Genomic DNA, 19,634 nt, shown 5'->3' on the forward strand with positions numbered 1-19,634 from the left:
ATATGTTTAGGTGCTGTATACCCACCTGTTCTACCTGCTGCACATTCTTAAGTTATAAGCAGTGTTCAAATTCAGTCTATAGCTGCATGCTAGACTGCAGCCGAGGTAGGATACACTTCTCGACCACTGCATCATAGAAGGCTGTTCTGACAGTGTTCGGACACTAAAAATGCCTAGAAGAGGAAAAAACAGCACCATGAAAATGGCAGAAAACAAAGCCCCCAGAGTTTGTTTAAAAATGTTAGCATTTTATAATTATAATTCATTGTGTGTCACAATGGCAAGAGGTGGGGTCTTTCAGCTATGCTAATGTACATCTGTTCATGCTTATAGATAACAGTGTGTCTAACTGTGAGTCAAAAATCACACAGTTTAAGGCGAGCATGTGATGAGTAAGTCATGCAGTTCCCTGAAAATATTTTTTGTAAGTGTGTGAAAAACATTTAAATTGGTAAATCATTAAAAGTGCAGCATGGTGGCATGTTATGCTTAGAGTGCTAGTTTGTGGCTAAGATTAGGGGCCAACCCCTAGAACGAAACAAAAGAGGCACACTTGCTTTATCAACTACACTGTTGGTAAGAGAAGCAAAACTGGCTAAATCTGATTTTGAAATGTTACATGTTTCTAATTAAACAATTTTTCAAAGACAGTGACATTGAAACTAGCATTTTAGTGACATGCAGTGTTGCATCCCCACTTCAAAACGGCCTTTAATGTTATAAGGACAGCGGGGCTGTTCAGCAGAGATGTCATTATGAAAGGAGCTGAACAGCTTGTGGCTTGGTTGAAGCGCGTCCGTTTGGGGGCGAATCCAGACACACCGTGAGGTTTTTATTAGAAGGCTGTAATTATTGGCCAAGTCCTCTTGTAAACACGTTTGCCTTTCATGCTGTGAGAAAACACTTCACACTCCCTGTTAAATATTCACCCTGTGTTTGTAGTTCAAAAACAAACAGCACACCAACCCAAGAACCGTCATTGGCCTTCTGAAACGTTCATGTCTTACTCATACACCCTTTAAAAAAGCATACTTAAAGGGCAAAGGCAGTCGTTCTTGCAGAGTTAAAGGGTACTTTGGATTGGTGGGTGTATGTAGAAAATGGTTAGTATCAAAAATCTGAAAGTATCAGAAAGGTTCCACTATCATTTAAACAAACAACCCTTTTTTTCATTGCAGTAGAACCTTTTCTTTGCCTAATTTCTAAATTGATTTGCTTTGCTGATCAGATATGAAATTTGCATAGACACTTACTGAAACTCTGAAGCTGAAACCTAATTTAAATTTGCCTTCTTGCGATATGGATTACATACAATAACAATATAAATCATACTAGAAGGTCATTATTAATTATTTAAACGTTGCAGTTCTCGCGGGGATAACTAGATTGTGCTGTATTTCTGTATGAATTATTTGTGACTTTGTAGTTTTATTAAAACAAGTGGAGAAACAAGTGGAGAAACAATGTGCAAAGTAGTAAACTTTTAACCCTGCCTTTAAGTAGGAGAGGTATATTATTATGTTCTGAATCTGATGAAAAGTTTGTGTATACGTACAGTTGTAACCATGTTTTCATCATTGCTTGATAAAAAAAAAAACAGAAAAAAGCTTGAAATAGAAAAGCTTGTAAATAACAGATTACATACATATTTAATTCTGTATATTATTATGTTAAAGTGCCCGTATCACAAATAACACATTTTCTTGTCAATTTTGAAATTAACGTATATGATGTATTCATTTTTAAAGTACCACTCACTCCACAGTCAGTTTTGAGTTCACTGCATTTGTGAAAAACAAAAAAACAATATGTTTAGGTGCTTCATACCCACCTGTTCTACCTGCTGCCCACTCACTGAAGTTATAAGCAGTGTTCAAATTCACTCTATAGCTGCATCCCAAAGCCTAGACTGCAGCCAAGGTGGGATGCACTTCTCGACCACTGCATCACAGAAGGCTGTTCCGAAGTGAAGGACACTAGAAATGCCTAGAAATACACAAGAAAAAGAAAAATGGGTCATTTAATACAGCTGTTCAATGGATGTAATAACACATCTTCTGAACCCTCTATATTAAAATGAAAATGCATGTAATTATGATACAGTCAACTTTAAAAAGGGATCTATATGACACCAGAAGGGTACTACCTAGAACCTTTATTTTCCTTGAAGTTTTTAGTAACATAGTTCCATTATGCTATTAATAGTAATTAATTAAGTAATTAAGTATATAGCATTAATGGACAGAGTGGTGATTACAGGTCCAGATGGTTTGAAGCAGGTGACAAAGAGGCTCCTCTCCTGCACAGTACCTGGACATAAATTCCTGTGGCTCTTTAACCTTGGTCTTCTCTCTCTGCAGCGCACGTGTGCGGAACCGGGGCCCTGTTCCACGTCCGCTTGCTCTTTTTGACAGCCTGACGGATGAACAGCAAAGACTTTTATCTTTTTTTTGTCAAGGTCTGGCGGCCGCTCAAGGTCTACTCAGCATAAATAAATAAATGGACGGAAAATGGCCACAGCTCACCACTCCGCCAAATGAACACACATGATTTACCTGAAGCGTATGCCTCTTTATTTTGTGAGCTAATTTATTCAGGTGTCAGAAGATCGCCTGAACGCTTGATGGCGCTTTCTCCGAAGTGCTCTAAATCATCGTAAACTAAAGGCCTGAAAGTTCACATGTTAGTAGAAGTTGACACGAAGGCATTGTAGCTTGATAGCGTATCTTTATAGATCTTTAACATGATTTATTGGGGGGGCATTTTTGCATTTTTGAGGCTTGAGAAATGGGTTGCACCAGATTTAGCTCTGCTTCCATCCGATTTGCATTTAAACTTCACTGTCGCTGTGAGTGTGTTTGTCTTCTGTCACTTTTTTTTTTTAAATGCGAATCAAATTGCAGTGTCATTTTGACTTGTGGCTGCATTTATTTATTTATTTATTTATTTTCCTTCCTATTTTCTCTTCGGCTGCTGTGAATGAACATGATCGATGACCTTTTCTAATTGTTTCCTACCGTGTTCAGCAAAGGAAGCAAGAGCAGTCAGCAAAGCGGCAACATTGTATAATGCTGTATGAATACAGCACACACTAAACAACAAGGGTTCCAAATAGTAGTGAGAGTGACTTGTAGTTGATTGATGGTGGAACATTTTTTGGTGCTATATAGAACCAACAAGGGTTTTTCAACAATGCAAAGAGCACTTTAACCAGGCGAGGAACCAATTGCAAATGTTTTTTTATTATTATTTGTTGTTTTATTTTATATAGAACCACTTCCTTTACTAAACTCTTAAACCCTTTGAAAAACTTTTTTAAGATTGAACCACACCAAAAATGTGACAATTTTTCAATTTTTAGAATAATAGACAATATTAAAATTACAAATGACAAATGGATAAATGCATCTTATGCCTTGGATGTATCAACTTCATTGTTTATATTCATCTTTTCAACAAATTTCAGCTACCAAATCAGAATATTGTAAATGTATAATATATGGAAATACAGTAGGTATTTGCCATTCTATAGATCTTTGTTAAACGTGAATATTTAAGCAACCTGGACTCTTTATATATCCACAGTGCACCAGATCTTTACCATTCTAGTGTGTATTACTCACATCACAATGCTTTTCTAGCAACTTGGTACTTATAGTAATAAAGAAATTTGGTTCATAAGCCATTAACCTTATCATTCGTATATGACATCAGCTAACACTAAATAATTTGTATCGTTAACAAGAGCACATTTCACTTAACAAACGCACCAAATATGAATTTGGTATCTTAAACCAAACTTTATTAATTAAAGAATTGCAACTTAAAAAAAGACACTAAAGACACACTGTAGCCAGCCATGAGTCTGAGATCTGTTAATTTGTCTGTCTGTATAGGAATATCAGTCATGTAACACCCTGCCCTGTCCTGACCTAAAGAAAACAACTCCTTGGACACCCTGGACCCCTGTAAACATCTCAGATAATGGCGGGCATTACGAACAGCGTTTCCGCTACACCTGTAAGGCACGGGTGGCCGAGCCGGGACTGCTGGAGGTGGGCAGGCAGAGGATAGAGATGCGCTACTGTTCCAGCGACGGGTCAACCGGCTGCTCCACTGACGGTCAGATCATTTACCTTTCCCTCCATCTAATAGCTTAGAAATATGTTAAATATAAGCTTTATTTTCTTTGCTCTGCAAAGAAGTTCATGTGAACATGCAGTCACCACAGAAACTATGGGTGGACGGTATGACCGTATTCTTTTGTTTCATTTAAAGGGCCCATATTATGGAGAAATGAACTTCACTTCACTCTTGTTTAGTTGGAAGTAGTACGTAGTTGATAAAATTACAATAACTGTCCAACAAATATTTGCTGACATCACACAAATACTTTTATATACAGCATGTCTACTTATTCTGCCTACCGCTTCGCCCATTCACACTGAAGTTATAAAGAGTGTTCAGACCAGACTGCTTTTTGAAGAAACTGCTTCTCATTCATGCTCTCTCTCTGTCTCTCTTGACTGTAGACTCATTCAGTCTGTTCTGTAAGCCCACTAAGGTTAAGGGTGTAAATAATTGGAGTGTTAGCAACTACAAGTTGCTTCCAGTCATCTGCTGCTACCTTCCACCTTCAGCTGCTGCAGTGGGGAACCTTAGGGCTTCCTAAGCCTTTAGAGAACATTGTGGGGAGGTTCTTGAGCATCACTCAGAACCGAGCAGAAACAGAAACTGCTGGTTTAATTATAGTCATAATGCAAGATTGGAAAATGTAAAAATGTTTTTGATCAAAATTATACAAGAGTGATGAGTGAGTGTGTGAATGTGTGAGTGAGTGAGTGAGTGAGTGAGTGAGAGACATAGATAGAGCTCATTCCCTTCACCCATCTAATCTCCTACTACCTCACAAGCTTACAACATGGTTTATCAGGTAATCTTTATCAAATCTACACTGGATGGATGGATGGATGGAAGATTGTAGAGGGATAGATAGATAGATAGGTGAAGGTGAAGGTGCACGTATTTGTCACTGATAGATAGATAGATAGATAGATAGATAGATAGACAGACAGACAGATAGATAGGCACCTTCCTTTGTCAGTCGTCATCAAATCTACATTATGCAACCGATTATGAAATAAAATAACAGCAGCTATAAATATTGCATGATTCAAAACTTTTAAATGCTAGGTCTTTTTTATTTTTTCTCCTCTGCTGTTCTCTGATGCTCACTGTCTCATCCTCTCTCTCTCTCTCTCTCTCTCTCTCTCTCTCTCTTTCTCTGTCTCTCTCTCTCCCCCCTCTCTGGAGTGTGTGTGCATTGACTTTTAGGCAAGGTAATTTTTTTGTCCATTAACGTGAAGGCAGCAAGACATGTTAGAGTGCATCTCTGTCATTTTCTCTACCACTCTCTATCTTTCTCTCTCTTCTGCTCCCCTCGATCACTTTTTGTTTTGATCTGTCGTCTCTCACTTTTTCATTTCCTCATACTCACTCTCTCCTTCTCTCTCACACATTCTCATTTATTTCCTGCTTCATTTTTCACTCTCTTGTCGATCACTATATCCCTTTCTTTCTCTCTCTTTGTTCTTATCATTCCTTCTCATTCGTGCCCTCTCTCTCTCTCTCTCTCTCTCTCTCTCTCTCTCTCTCTCTCTCTCTCTCGACTGTAGACTCATTCAGTCTGTTTTGTAAGCCCACTAAGGTTAAGGGTGTAAGTAATTGGAGTGTTAGCAACTACAAGTTGCTTCCAGTCACCTGCTGCTACCTTCCACCTTCAGCTGCTGCAGTGGGGAACCTTAGGGCTTCCTAAGCCTTCAGAGAACATTGTGGGGAGGTTCTTGAGCATTGTGAAACCTGTAGAGGCAAGTGCATCAATTACTGTTGCAGTGTGTTATTTTACATTTATGACCAGTGCTAATAGTCATAGCCCTATCAGAACAGATGTTTAAAGCAGGTGAGGGTACAGGCTGAAAGCTCGGTGTTGAATTTCATTCCGGGTTTCTTTCTTATGCTGAATTTATTTCTTTTGTCAAATTCCATTTAGAATCTCTTTTGTTTAATTTGATTCATAATCTCTGTTTATTTTGTCTTCATTTTTTCCTTTTATAGAATTTAATGTCATTTCTTTCTTCTGTTTAATTTGTTTCCTTTATGTATTTGAATTCATAAATCAATATTTTTTGTTTCTTCTGTTGAATTTTTAATTTTATTATTGACCTCTTTTTTCTGTTAAATCTATCTAATCTTACTTTCTTTCTTTGGTTGAATTTCCTTCTTAATTAGTTTTATCTGTAGAACCATGGTCTCAATTTCATTACTCTGTTGTATTTTAAATTTAACATATTTATTCTGTTCTTCTGCATTTCCACTTAGAATATCCATGCTAAAATTATCTACTATTCAAATTCTCTCAAAATTTCTTCTGAATGTCTTTTCTCTGTTCATTTTCATTCCATTTTAAATGTTTGTCTGATTACTTTTACTCTCAATGTCACTCTGAAATTGTATATCTCTTGCCATTCATATTACTCACAAGCAGCCAGACTTTGACTGCCAACATCTGCTTAGTAGGATTAGTGACTGTAAACACTTCTTGTTTGTAAACGGGATGTTAATTGATGCGCTGTCGAACAGAACTATAGCCCTACCCTGATATTAGAGGGAGGCGACCAGCAGTAAAGTATATTCAGCGTCAGGCCTAATTGCTAAGTGTGTTAGTGGTTTTATAGCGTGGTCTGACGGCTGATCTACAGCAGCTTCTAATCTTCATCAACCACCCACTAAGAATGCAATTACTGCGGGATCACAACAAAGAAGTGCAACACACACACACACACACACACACACCACTGATAACACACTTGTAACAATCTTGTGTAAATTCAGCTTGTTCATTTAGAGAGTTTTGTGGGTCGGAGAGCAAAGTGGAGAAAATTTGGACTCTTAAAAGAGTGACGCACATGCACTTTAGTTCTCATCTCAAAACCTTATGAGCTTTATTTTAAAAAAGCCCAGTCTCAGAAGAATCATAGCTCAGCCAAAAGACTAATTTACTAATTGTTTTCCTTTCTACTTCAAATGTAATCTATCTTCCGACACATTTGGTTCACACATATATTGGATAATGTAGTTAACAAGTAATGGAAGCTTTTACCCCACCTTTTATCATGGTAAATTATCACACGCTCATCTCAAACCATGTAGTTTTTCAATAATTCCTAATAGACTAATAGATATTAGGGGCTAATAGGAAGATACAGTTAAATGTGTTGGTTTTTGTAACATCACAAGAATAATAAATACAAAAAAGGCAGTTTTGCTGTTTGCATATTTGGACTGAAGTGTTACCTTTTGCCTTAATGATGTTTACATACTACATTCAACTCCAAAAAGTGAAGAAAACTCAGTGTTTCATGGTATGGGCCCTACAACTCTACACTGAACATCTGCATCAGACAACATGATAAGAAGCTTAAAAGTTCAGCGTTTGTCTTTCTAATGATATAAAGTGAAGTGAAGGCTGTGCTCTCATGCTTTGAATTGATTACATATTAGACACACTGTGACACACACTTATCTAACTCATCGTTTATCTAAATTCTGCTGCTGTTTTTCTGAGACCCCAGCGTCAGATTATACTTCATAAATATTGAATTTACGGAGCTGATGCAGGGTTCATTTCTCCATCCGAGCAATTATCTCTCCTCTCCTCATCCATTCTCAGGCACCCAGCTGTGCCTTAGGAGGGTGTTTCACACCCCGTCCCCTGAGTGGTTAACTTACATCACACGGCGGAGGCGTAGTCTTATAATTACCTCCACGCTGAAGGTGTGTTTGGCTGTCAGTGGTTCTGCCGAGGAAGATGAGCTCAGGGATAAATTCAGTGCCGTTTGATGAAGATTTAGCCTCATCGCTGGGACTCTCTATATCGATTTGAATCCATAAGTTGCAGCGGTGTTAAAGTGATGGAACGCGGTTCCCCTGAGATGAAATACAGATGCAGGAGATAACAAGATGTGCTTTCACTGAAGATAGTGGTCAGGGTATTAAATTATGGAAGAAGGCCACAGAGGAAAAGCTTAGATTTAGCATTATGACAAATATGTCTAGAGTATTAGACATTTTGCTGTTTTGTGAGTTACATAATTCACAAGATATTCATATTTATGTTTAGTTGACATTTTACTGACAAGTGACAAACAACATATTCCAGATCTTCTGGAACCCTATTAACTGTAAGAAATTGTACTCCGGTCTCTCTTGGTGTTCACTACACATGCATTTGCCCACTTGTGGAGAGTATGGTAAAGGACGACTCATGTGACTCATGCTTTTCAAGTAGAGCAGTTCCTTTTACACTAATGCACCACTTTCAGTACTTTCTCCAGCCCTATTACCCGATGTCTTCTAAATGCAGAGGTCATTCTAGTTACTGATTCTGTTCTCACAAAAGCAGCTTTACAAAGATCCAAAACCAAAACAATAGTGGCAGGAAAAGCTCCCTTAGAACTAAAGGAAGAAACTTTGAGAAGAACCAAGACTCACATTCTGCTTTTATTGACACCAAACAAGCACAACAAAATGGCAGGACAGCAAGCCTAATTACGTTAAGGAAGTAAAGGGATGGAAAGTTAAACAATGGAGAACCATGAGCATTGTGAGAGCAGTACTATGATTCATTGTGAACCACCTGCACCAGCATCATCTGGAGCTGACATCTGGAGACGGGCAGCATCAAAGTGGAGCTGCAAATACAGACGACTTAATAGTGGTAGAAATGGATGCAGAGGACAGGCAAGCAGCAGAAGCCAGGCTTAAACAAACGTGCACCAGCATCTAGTGGGCAGAAGAGACAGCGCAGCTTAGGACATGAGAGAGAGACAGACAGACAGACAGACAGAAAGAAAGAAAGAAAGAAAGAAAGAAAGAAAGAAAGAAAGAAAGAACAGAAACAAGGTTAAGAATTTGAAAGTATGAGTAGACTAGAGGACAAAGAAATGCTAATAGTATCGACAGGTCACAGGTCACAGTCTTTGAGAGTAAAGCTCCTGCTGCCCATGCCCCAATAATGAACTCTCCTTCAAAGGTACTTAGATCTTTTCTTCTTGCTCTTTTGATCCAAAACCGAGGTCAGCTGGGCTGCTCAGCACTTTTACACACACTACAGTGCAGGATGTTAACTGCTTAATTGTATCACGAAGAACACCTGTCTGGACTGATGTTTCTTCACTCATTAACTCAGGTTTTTCATTTAATTTACCCACCAGTTTTTATCTACACCAATGAGCCAAAACATTATGACCTATATGATATACGTTATGCCTAATATGCTATTAGTCCTTCAAATGAAACAAAACCGCTCCCTCTACAAGACCTCTGAAGGTGCTGTCTGTGGGACCTGGCAGCAAGACATACCAGCAGATTAAGGGAACATGTACCCACCTGTTCATGTGGTGGAAAAATCTCTTTGGACCAGGCTTCTTTCATTGCTCCATTGTTCAGTTCTGATGAATGTGTGTCCATTGTAGGAGCTTTCGATGGTGGAAAGTCAGCATGTGCACTCTAACCACTACAGCTACACAGTCTCAGCAGGGCTGTTGCACTGTGTGTTTAACCATCATTACACATTTCTGTGAGACATTTCTGTTACAGTAGCCTATCTGTCGGTTCGACCAGGATGCCCTCTGACATCAATGAGCCTCAGTTCGCCAACACCCTGTCAGTAGGTACTCGCAATTGCTGACCAGGACGCCACCCTTGTTATTTGCAAGCCTTATTATTTGGAAGACATTCTGACTCAGTCATCTGACTGTCACGATCTGGACAAAGTGGCTCCAGTCCTCACTCTGCTCATTTCTCCCATATCCAAAACGTCGACTTACAAGAAGCAACTGTTCCACTACTACAAATACAATGTTATTTACTCAAGTTGAGAGTGCTCACCATGTATCTGTATACATCTGTATACAGGTTCACACGGCATGTGCACTTTAGTTCATTTCATCCAAACATGTGGCAAGAATGCAAAGCAAGACTACATACATAAAAATACCTTTCCATTAAATTCCAGCGACAGTAAAGTGGGTGAACTGAATCATTGTGTTAATGAGAACATTTTTTTAAATAAAATTACAGCACTTTCACTAGCACAAAATGTAGCTTCTAAAAGCTAAAGGTTGAAACGAAAAAGACAAAGCATTCCAGCATCTTGAAAGATGTTAAAAATGCTATAAAAGTTAACTATGAACTAAAACTAACTTTGTATTTGTAGATGTTTGCCTTGGAAAACTGATTATAGAGAATGAAAACCTTGCACAGCCAGGAACACATACTGCAGTGGTTCCTCACATAGCTGTTGTTGTAAACATGCCTGTCTTGGGGACGGTCATGACAATCAGTTATCACGTCTACAGGAGTCACCTTGTAATTTCTTGCATATGTCACAAACATGCTGCTCTTTTATCTGGGCTTTGAAGCTTATGCCCTTTCCTCTGTGTCGTGTCAATAGTGCATAAGCGAGCGAGCGGATCACGGCCGTCAGTGGCATCTGACATTTCCTGATCTCGGTTCATTTGAAGTCAAGTCTTTTATTGCAGGTACATTTTAAATCATCCTGTCTGAAGATAAGAAACGCTGTTTATTTGACAAATAAAAGAAAACACCAGCTGCAGCTGTGCTCTGTAGCTACTGCTTCACTCATCCGAAGAGAATTCTAGCAATTACGCTAAGTAGATTAGCGTGTATGAAAATATAACATGTTGTCAAATAATGAAATCGCTCTTATTGACATTATTGGTGCCACCCATTCATTAAAATCTCAAAATCTTAATGGTGATCATCATTTCATTAATGGCAATGATGATTTACAGCTCTGTCTGCGTATATTGATGTGGTAATTAGTTCTTTCATCAAAGGCCTCTTTTGTTTAATCTCTTCTTGTTATTTATCTTTTTTTTTTGCTTTAGCTTTTCAGAAAGAGTGTTAAAGGGGACTTGCACTCATTTTTCTGAATTTCTGCATAGTTCAGTGGTTTAGATGAAAGTAGTCATTGAGAGTGGGTGTGAAATGATTCATTATAACTTACTTACTTACTAGGACTTCTTTAAAGCGGTGGTTATAGGAACCTGGAGTTACCATGGTTACAAAACAAATATTAGCCATTTTATTGACCATCCAAACCCACCAGTAAACCTAGTCTTTCTCTTTTGTTTCCTTGTTTGATATGGAAATTGATGATTGTGAAAATAATAAATATTAATATGATTTATTTTTTTTTAATAATATGATCAACTATTTTGCCACACAGTCCCCTGCATGAATCCCTCCACTGTAAATGAAGTTTAGACACTATGGTAGTAAACTGTCCGGCATTTCGCAGCACCTTGATAGCCATTTAGTGTAACAGCTGTCTATGAGGGAGCTTTTAAAGGCATTCAACTCTCTATAGATCTATTCGCCACCACTGTGAACAATTCTCACTCTGTAAGCTTTTTTAGACCATAGCGTTTCACACCAAACCCACTCTGAATGACTTTGTTTACATCTCAACCGTTTAATTATGTATAACTGTTAGGAAAATCAGTGAACTTTCTCTTCACGCATTTTCCACTGTGCTGTGAGGGCAGTAGAAATCGATCGACGCAGCTTTTCTGTAGCCGGTTGCTGCGACTGATGGCTTGCAACCGCATTCTGGTTGTCAGACCGCTCATCTTTAGACCTTGAGTTTCTCTTTAGTGCTGTATCAGGCCAGCGGAGGAGCACAGACTGTTACTGATGATGCCTGCGCTGTAATTTGGCTCCTCTCTCCTGAACGATGCCTTCATTTTTCTCCAGAGAAACAATATCGTGTCACTCTGCACTGCTTCCTCATCTAACTGCCGGACAACACTGCAAGGACGATATGTCTGTTTCTCCCACTCTCTATCTCTCTCTATCCCACTCTTGCTTTCTCTTAAGTTTAATTGAAATTAGGGTTGCTTTTTAGCACGGATATTATGGTAACAAAGAAAACACTTTTTTAGTTATGTAGAGAATCACTGTTACATTTGTTCTAGTTTAAATCAGATTTACATTAAGATGGATTAAGATGTTTTCAATGTTTGGAAGCCAGGTAGTTGATGATGATAGAATTTCATGGATTCTGTCAATCTGATGAGGCTCAGGGGTACAATGTGGCACTAGAGAACAATACATAACAGCATCAGTAACACATTAAATACTAGCTTTAGGCAGGAGTTCCCATTTAACAACTCCATGTGTTTGTTATGTGTTTAACACCATGCTAATTGGTGATCTATTTATTATTTATTATCCAGCGTAGAGCTAAAGAGGCAAACATGCTTTGACTGACTGGTGTCTGAGTTTTATGTGGAATGTTGATGGTGGTAAAATAATAGTAAATCTGAAGATCTAGGACTTTTTGGGGGACTAAGTACTTTGGTAATTGGTGAGATGTACATTACTTGCTATTTACATTAGTCTCTTAGCTCCAGCTTAAGCTAAAGAGGCAAACATGCTTTGACTGGCTGGTGTCTGAGTTTTATGTGGAATAGATAGATAGGATGGATGGATGGATGGATGGATGGATGGATGGATAGATAGATAGATCACTTTATTTATCCCAAAGGGAAAGTCCGTTTTTACAGCAGCAAAATCAAACAAGAGAGCAGCATAAAAAAGGCATTTAAAATAGTAGTAAGAAGTGGCAAATAGGAAACAGTAAACCTGACTATAAATACAGCTATATTAATAAATACAGCTATAATATACATAATGTAACCCAATTATATAATAAGAAGTACTAGAAAAAGTGATTGCAGTGCAGTAATTACATTAATATAATGTAATATACAGAATGAATTATGTGTAGTGTAACAGTGTAGTAACTACATTAATATAATGTAGTGATGTAAGGCATCCTGGGGTATCAGTACAGTATAAGTGATAAACAATAAAGTTTTAAAGTGGCAGTGCAGATGACAGAGCTGTGTGGCAGTACATAGTGATGAACAGAATAGTGTCCGATTGAGAAACAGCAGGACTGTTCTATTAGTACACGCAGTGCACGATAATGTCCCGGCACAGTGACGAGGCGTTGTACAGTGAGATCGCTGTTGGGAGTCTCCTGTACCGTTCCTTGCTGCAGCGGAGCTGAAGGAGCCTGTTACTGAAAGTGCTCCTCTGCTTGACCAGTAGATCATGGAGGGGGTGGGAAGTGTTCTCCAGAATGGCAGTGAGTTTGCTCAGAGTCCTCCTTTCCACAACCACCTCAAAGCCTTCCAGAGAGCAGGCCAAGACTGATTCAGCTTTCCTGATCAGTTTTTTGAGCTTACTGGCATCTCCACTCCTGATGCTGCCTCCCCAGCAGATTGCAGCAAAGAAGACAGCACTAGCAACAACAGACTGGTTGAAGGTCTCCAGCATATTGCTGCACACGTTAAAGGACCTGTGCTTCCTCAGAAAGTAGAGTCTGCTCATCCCCTTCCTGTACACAGCCTCTGTGTTGGCCTTCCAGTCCAGTTTGCTGTCCAGGAGGACACCCAGGTATTTATAGGTGTCTACCCGCTCCACATCCTGACCCGTGATGGTAATGGGACCGGTCGTGGTCCTCTTCCTCCTGAAGTCCACCACCATTTCCTTGGTCTTGGCCACATTGAGAATCAGGTGATTCCTCTCACTCCACACAACAAAGCTGTTAACCAGGTACCTGTATTCTCCATCCTCATCATCCCTGATGCATCCGACTATCACAGAGTCATCAGAGAATTTCTGAAGGTGGCAGAGTTCTGACCTGTACTGGAAGTCAGTGGTGTACATGGTAAAGAGGAAGGGAGAGAGAACAGTTCCCTGTGGTGCTCCAGTGCTGCTGACTAAGCACTCAGACCGGTTGGATCCCAGCTGCACATACTGGGGTCTGTCAGACAGGTAGTCCATGACCCAGGCAACAGTGGACCTGTCCACCTGCATTCTTTCCATCTTTCTCCCCAGCATCAGAGGTTGGATGGTGTTGAATGCACTTGAGAAATCAAAGAAAGTGATTCTCACTGAGAAGTTGTTGTGGTCCAGATGGGCGTGCACCTTCTGCAGTAAATAGATGATAGCATCATCCACTCCGACCTGCTGCTGGTAAGCGAACTGGAGGGGATCTGTTAAAGAACACATTCAGCTCGTTGGCTTTGTCCAAACTGCCCCCAACAGTCTGCTGCTTCCCTTTGAAGCCAGTGATCTGCCTCATCCCAGTCCACACCTCTTGTTGTTTTGCTGGAGCCTACCCTCCAGTTTTCTCCTGTAGGCTTCCTTGCTCTCTCTCAGTCTCACCTTCAGCTCCTTCTGCACACTCCTCAGTTGTTCCTTGTCTTTTGATTGTAATGCATGTCTCTTCTTGTTTAGAAGTTCCTTCAAGTCCTTGGTGATCCAAGGCTTGTTGTTAGGAAAACAACGCACCCTCCTGACTGGAACAGTAGCGTGCAGATGTGCAGATGTCAGTTGATGTAGTCCGTGATGCAACCTGTCCTGTTGTCAATGTCCTCACCAGCTGATTCACACAACACCTCCCAGTCTGTGGTCTCAAAACAGACCTGCAGAGCCTCCTCAGCCTCTGGTGACCACTTCCTGATCACCTTCTTTGTCACAGGCTGTCTTAGAACCACTGGGCGGCATGTGGGTGTCAGCAGAACCATTCAGAACCAGCAGAACCTAATATAGGTGAAAAAATAGCGTCTCAAGAGACGGAGCTGCGTCTCAAGAGACGGAGCTGCTGTAAAGTGCGGCCACTTGCGCAGCACCAGAAGTATCGCATGTTGATGGTGGTAAAATAATGGTAAATTTGAAGAACTAGGACTTTTTGGGGGGACTAAGCACTAAGCACTACGCTAATTGGTGAGAAATACATTACTTGTTAGCTTCATAACTGCCTTGTAGATCCAGTGCAAAACTAAAGAAGCAAACATGTCTCAACGGACTGACTATTTTTAGACTAGGGGTGTGCATTTTCACATTCATAAATTATATTCAGAAAACTATTCCTTTAAGATTTAGTAGTTAAGTTTGACTCTCTGAGCTTGTTCTTGTTTCTCTGTTTCCTCAGTGACAATCTCAGACATAACAACAACACTTCTACATAATTATCTGCCTAACAGAACACAATACGAAGCCAGTAGGGAGGAGTTTATAATTGCTCTCTGCCTAACTGTTAATAAGCATTTTCTGACACTCCTGGGCGAGCGCCTAGCAATTCACAACAGCAGTGTGAGAGGCACGCTTGGTGGTAATGCACAAGAGCAATTAATTTTCTGGATTAGGGGCTTGTAAGCACTGATCTGTGGAGCAAATCAGAGCGCAGAGACGACATCACAGGAACGCTGCCAAAACCCTGCCAAAAGCCTCAGTGTGTGTGTGTATGTGTGTGTGTCACCGCTGTTTGAAACGCTCCGTTTATCTCCACTGCATTCACACGGCTTCAAACGCAGACAGGAACTACAAAGCTTGATCCTTTTCCCACCCCGCTGTCTGGGCTGTACTAAGAACGAATCTGCTCTGTTATCGACTTGATTAACCCACCCCCCACCCCCCAAACGATGGCCCATGGCCTGTACACCCTGACACACCTTTTCTTACATTCTGTTTCATATTCTGACTTGTAAGTAATCTAAACAAGCAGAGAAACTGTAGAAAGTGCAGATTTTCAATTTCAGTTAAGTCCATATTAGGGTCTGTAGGTAGAAGACGGGATCTTTTATTACAATTTGAATTAGTTTTTTACATCAAAACTAACATAAAGGTCATGTACCTTGAAGTGCATCACGGTGTTAGCTTTTAAACCAATACCTTCAGCATCTTCACCAGACTGCTCTGGACGCTACTCGCTGGAAACTATGGATAAGTCAGCCAACACAAACAAACGAAAGTAGCAGCAGAACGGAGCTCCAGTTCCCCTCGAGAGCCTCTACTGTAACAAGAACCCACAATCTGAGCGAGAGCCAGAGGCTACAATCACAGAATTGTTCTATTCAGCTTAATGCAGCTCCTGCGTTCTGAATAAAGTTACTGAATTATTGACAGTATTACATACATAAGCTTACATTGTCCATCCATACGTCTCTAACACACTGAACTGCTTTTAAACAAGAAAAGGATTTATCTGAGCAAATAACACAATTGACAATCACAATGATGTGATAACTGACAGTTAATCATTTTTGACAGCTGTAGTAATTACACCCAAACGCTGGTAAACACTGTAATGTATATTGAATTACTTGTAAAACAACAACAAACTCACATTTTTCTGCAGGTCAGAGCGGACATTTAACAGACCCCTGGTCAACAGCCATTAGCACACTGCTCTGGACTCAGCAGGTTGTGAAACAGTGTTTGCTTTTAGAGGGCCGTTTGCATGAGGATTTTGTTGATAAAGGGTCAGTGTAGTGGTCAGAACACTGCAGGCCTATCCAGTCGACTACTAACAAACCATGGATCAGGAGGACCATAAGGCTCACAGCTAGTGGGGCGTAAAATTGTATTGATCTGAAGGCGGTGATTCAGCTGCAACTGCTTTGGAGAGTTGACAATAATAATAATCAAAAGTGTCACTGTTTTGTTCAGACAGGATAAAATTCTCAAACACAAAAGCATTTTGCTATATAATATTGTATACAGAATATTACTGTATATTTGTGTCATATTTGTGTGTTCAGTGTATTTTAAAAAATATTTAAAAAAAATATATAGTGCATAGAACTGGAGTCGGTTATATACTAATATGTTTATTGTAGTGTTTACTGAGGTTGTTTATTCTCTCATATTGTGGATTCTAGTGTATAGAAGTGTTTATTGAGGTTGTTTATGGACTAATATATCCTATTGTAGTGTGTAGGAGTGGTTATTGGGGTTGGTTATGGAATAATATTGTCTATTGTAGTGTAAAAGTGTGTTAATCAGGGTTTAATTTTTCAGCTATAGTGTATAGGAGTGGTTATCAAGCTTATCGAGATCTCTTAATCTAGTGTTTCAATATTTATTAAATGTTTAATAGTAATTACTAAACATTTTATATTTATTTAACGTTTTATTTAAAAAAACATTTATAATCTTGGAAGTTTCTGAACAAAAATAACAATATAGTAATGCAATGCACATGATTATCTAAATGAAAGGCCTTTATGTAGGACTGAAAGAGTTAAAGGAGCGATTCTGGGCAGATGTCAGGCGGAAGGGCATGATTGGATATAGCTGTGAGAGAAATAAAGGGTTTGATGACATTCTCCTCAGTCGGCCAAATTAAATCCAGTTCATTTACTCAAATTGAAATTCACAGCTGAATTCAAAGGGTTCTTTTTACATCTCACTGAGGTGCCTCTATTAATACCCTACCATGAAAGGATCTAATATTAAAACAGCTCGGTGTATCTGAGTCCTTTACCTCGTCTCATGCTCTATATATTCTCTTGCAACTCATCACGGGTCAATCATAAAGTCAGAGTTATTTACGACAAGGCATCAAACCTCATATCCCTGAGGTTCAGCACTAAATCTGAGTGTCCCCATGTCTTCAGCTCAGGAGGTCAGACCTAACTACTCCCTGTGTGTGTGTTTTTGTGTGTGTGTGTGTGTGTGTGTGTGTGTGTGTTTCAGGAAAAATATGTCTTGACTTTGTAAAGTTTCAATATTTTTTAGTTTACCTAAACAAGGAAAAGCAGTTGTTTTTGGTTCATATGGTTAAGATTACAGTTAGAATTAGAATGAATGTTGAATTACATATGGATGCTTACATATATATATAAATAAACTTCACAGTCGCACAAAAACCTTGTATCTCCACATTCAACACACACATTATTTTTAGGGGCACTTTAAAGTCCACATGTTTAAGGTGTGCAGAGCAGCTCTGATTTCACAAGCCCCCTCTGCACTGTCACACTGTGATCTCATGTTTTATTGGATGTCATACAGCTGTTTTAGAGTGCTCATAGTCCTAGCTGTACTGTCACAGTGCTGTGCTTTTGTACTCAATATGCTATCTAGAACATCAAAGGTTCTACCACTAGATGCCCATTGAGTCTGCCCATTCAGTGCCACCTCAAGGGCGCTTCCGTCAAGTCCTGCTGGCTCACAGGATCAAACCAACAACTTGCCAACAAACTTCACAAGGCCTTGTCTCTAACCTTCAAACCATTCATTCCAGAAATGATTGAAGACACTATGCTGTTATACACAGACAAAATACAGACATCCCCATGCTAGAAAAATCAACAACACTTTACTATTTATTTATTCAGTTTATTTAGTTTAGTTTAATGTATTATTCTTTATTTTTGTTGGTCAGTTTATTATGGAATAATCCATCTGAAAGACAGCTGGTATTTTCCAATGATTTAACCAGTGTCATATATGTATTAAAGTGGATCAAATCCAAATATATATTTATATTTATATATGTGCTTGTGTGTCTAACAGGTGACCTGCTTCGTTCAGGCCGCATTACTGGACTGACGGTGAATGGCGGGTGGTCAGCCTGGAGCTCGTGGAGCCAGTGCAGCCGAGATTGCAGCTCAGGCATCCGCAGCCGAAAGAGAACATGCACCAACCCCAAGCCCAAATACGGTGGAACGACCTGCCTCGGGCCGGCACAGGAGTACCAGGAGTGCAACACAACTCCCTGCCCAGGTAAAAACACACTATACACATACTTACACAAGTGCAGCAATTTCTCAACAAAACCCACTATTGAAGCTGGATCAGTGTTCCCAGCAGTGGTTATGTAATGTAGTGTGTGGGATATAACGCTCTACAAAGCTTTGTAATGTTCATACGAAAAATGCAGCATTTCTGACAGGTTAAAATAAACATATGGCCTCTGTTGTTTTGTGGCACCATACTGTGGGTGAAACTTCGTAAAGCCCTTTTTATGTTCAGAACCCAGTACATTACTGGGTTACTTTCACTAGTAACGAGAAACCTTCAGGCTTTGTGCTGTTCACACCGGCAGCTCTGGACAGTATTTTACTTGGGCATATGCTTTTATACTCACATTAAAGTCCTATTAAACAGACCAAAAGGACGTGGCGTCCTCAGCATGAATGACCAACATCTCCTTTATTTCTGCATAATGGAAAAAAATACACTCCCACAGTATTTTCTCTTCAAAACTATGCTGTGCCAGAAGCTTGAGCTCAGAAGCTCCGCCCACAGGCAGGGTAGATTTTACTGCTTCTGTCTAGAATCATGTCCTAAATCCACTCCCCCATTTCACTCCCAACACTCAACTACACTACAATTTCAAAGAAATGTCTCACTTTTCGTCTTGAAATCAGTGTCTCTGTGTGCTCTGCAAATTCTACTGGGTTTCATGCAGGTAAATTGCCACATCATGTTCAGTACTTACTGTTCCCATGGCTGCAGCTGTGCAATTACTTTGGGCATACTGGGTGTTTATCTTCAACACTCAGCTTGATGTTCATCAAAGTGTGTTCCTTGGTATGAAGAACAGTCTTTACCTTAATGATGATTTGATCAGAAGTTATACCCACAGCTTGAAGGCTCAAAAGGCTCCAAGGTTTAAACACCTAAAGGGTTTCAGTGCTGATAAGTGCTTACATCACAACCTGGGAAGAAAGGGGATTGGCTTTTCA

At 39.7% G+C, this 19,634-nt stretch overlaps 1 protein-coding gene across 4 annotated transcripts in view; it reads left to right on the forward strand.

Moving 5' to 3' along the window:
* sema5a (sema domain, seven thrombospondin repeats (type 1 and type 1-like), transmembrane domain (TM) and short cytoplasmic domain, (semaphorin) 5A) overlaps positions 1-19,634 on the forward strand; it is a 192,529-nt gene that overhangs the window by 148,799 nt on the left and 24,096 nt on the right. For all 4 annotated transcript variants that reach the window (XM_072688679.1, XM_072688672.1, XM_072688694.1 and 1 more), the window contains 2 exons: positions 3,897-4,122; positions 18,460-18,669. In XM_072688679.1, the coding sequence (XP_072544780.1) occupies positions 3,897-4,122; positions 18,460-18,669 (436 nt within the window). The remainder of the gene's footprint in view (positions 1-3,896; positions 4,123-18,459; positions 18,670-19,634) is intronic.

The sequence above is a fragment of the Salminus brasiliensis genome, chromosome 1 (assembly GCF_030463535.1).
Source record: "Salminus brasiliensis chromosome 1, fSalBra1.hap2, whole genome shotgun sequence".
Lineage (NCBI taxonomy): Eukaryota > Metazoa > Chordata > Actinopteri > Characiformes > Bryconidae > Salminus > Salminus brasiliensis.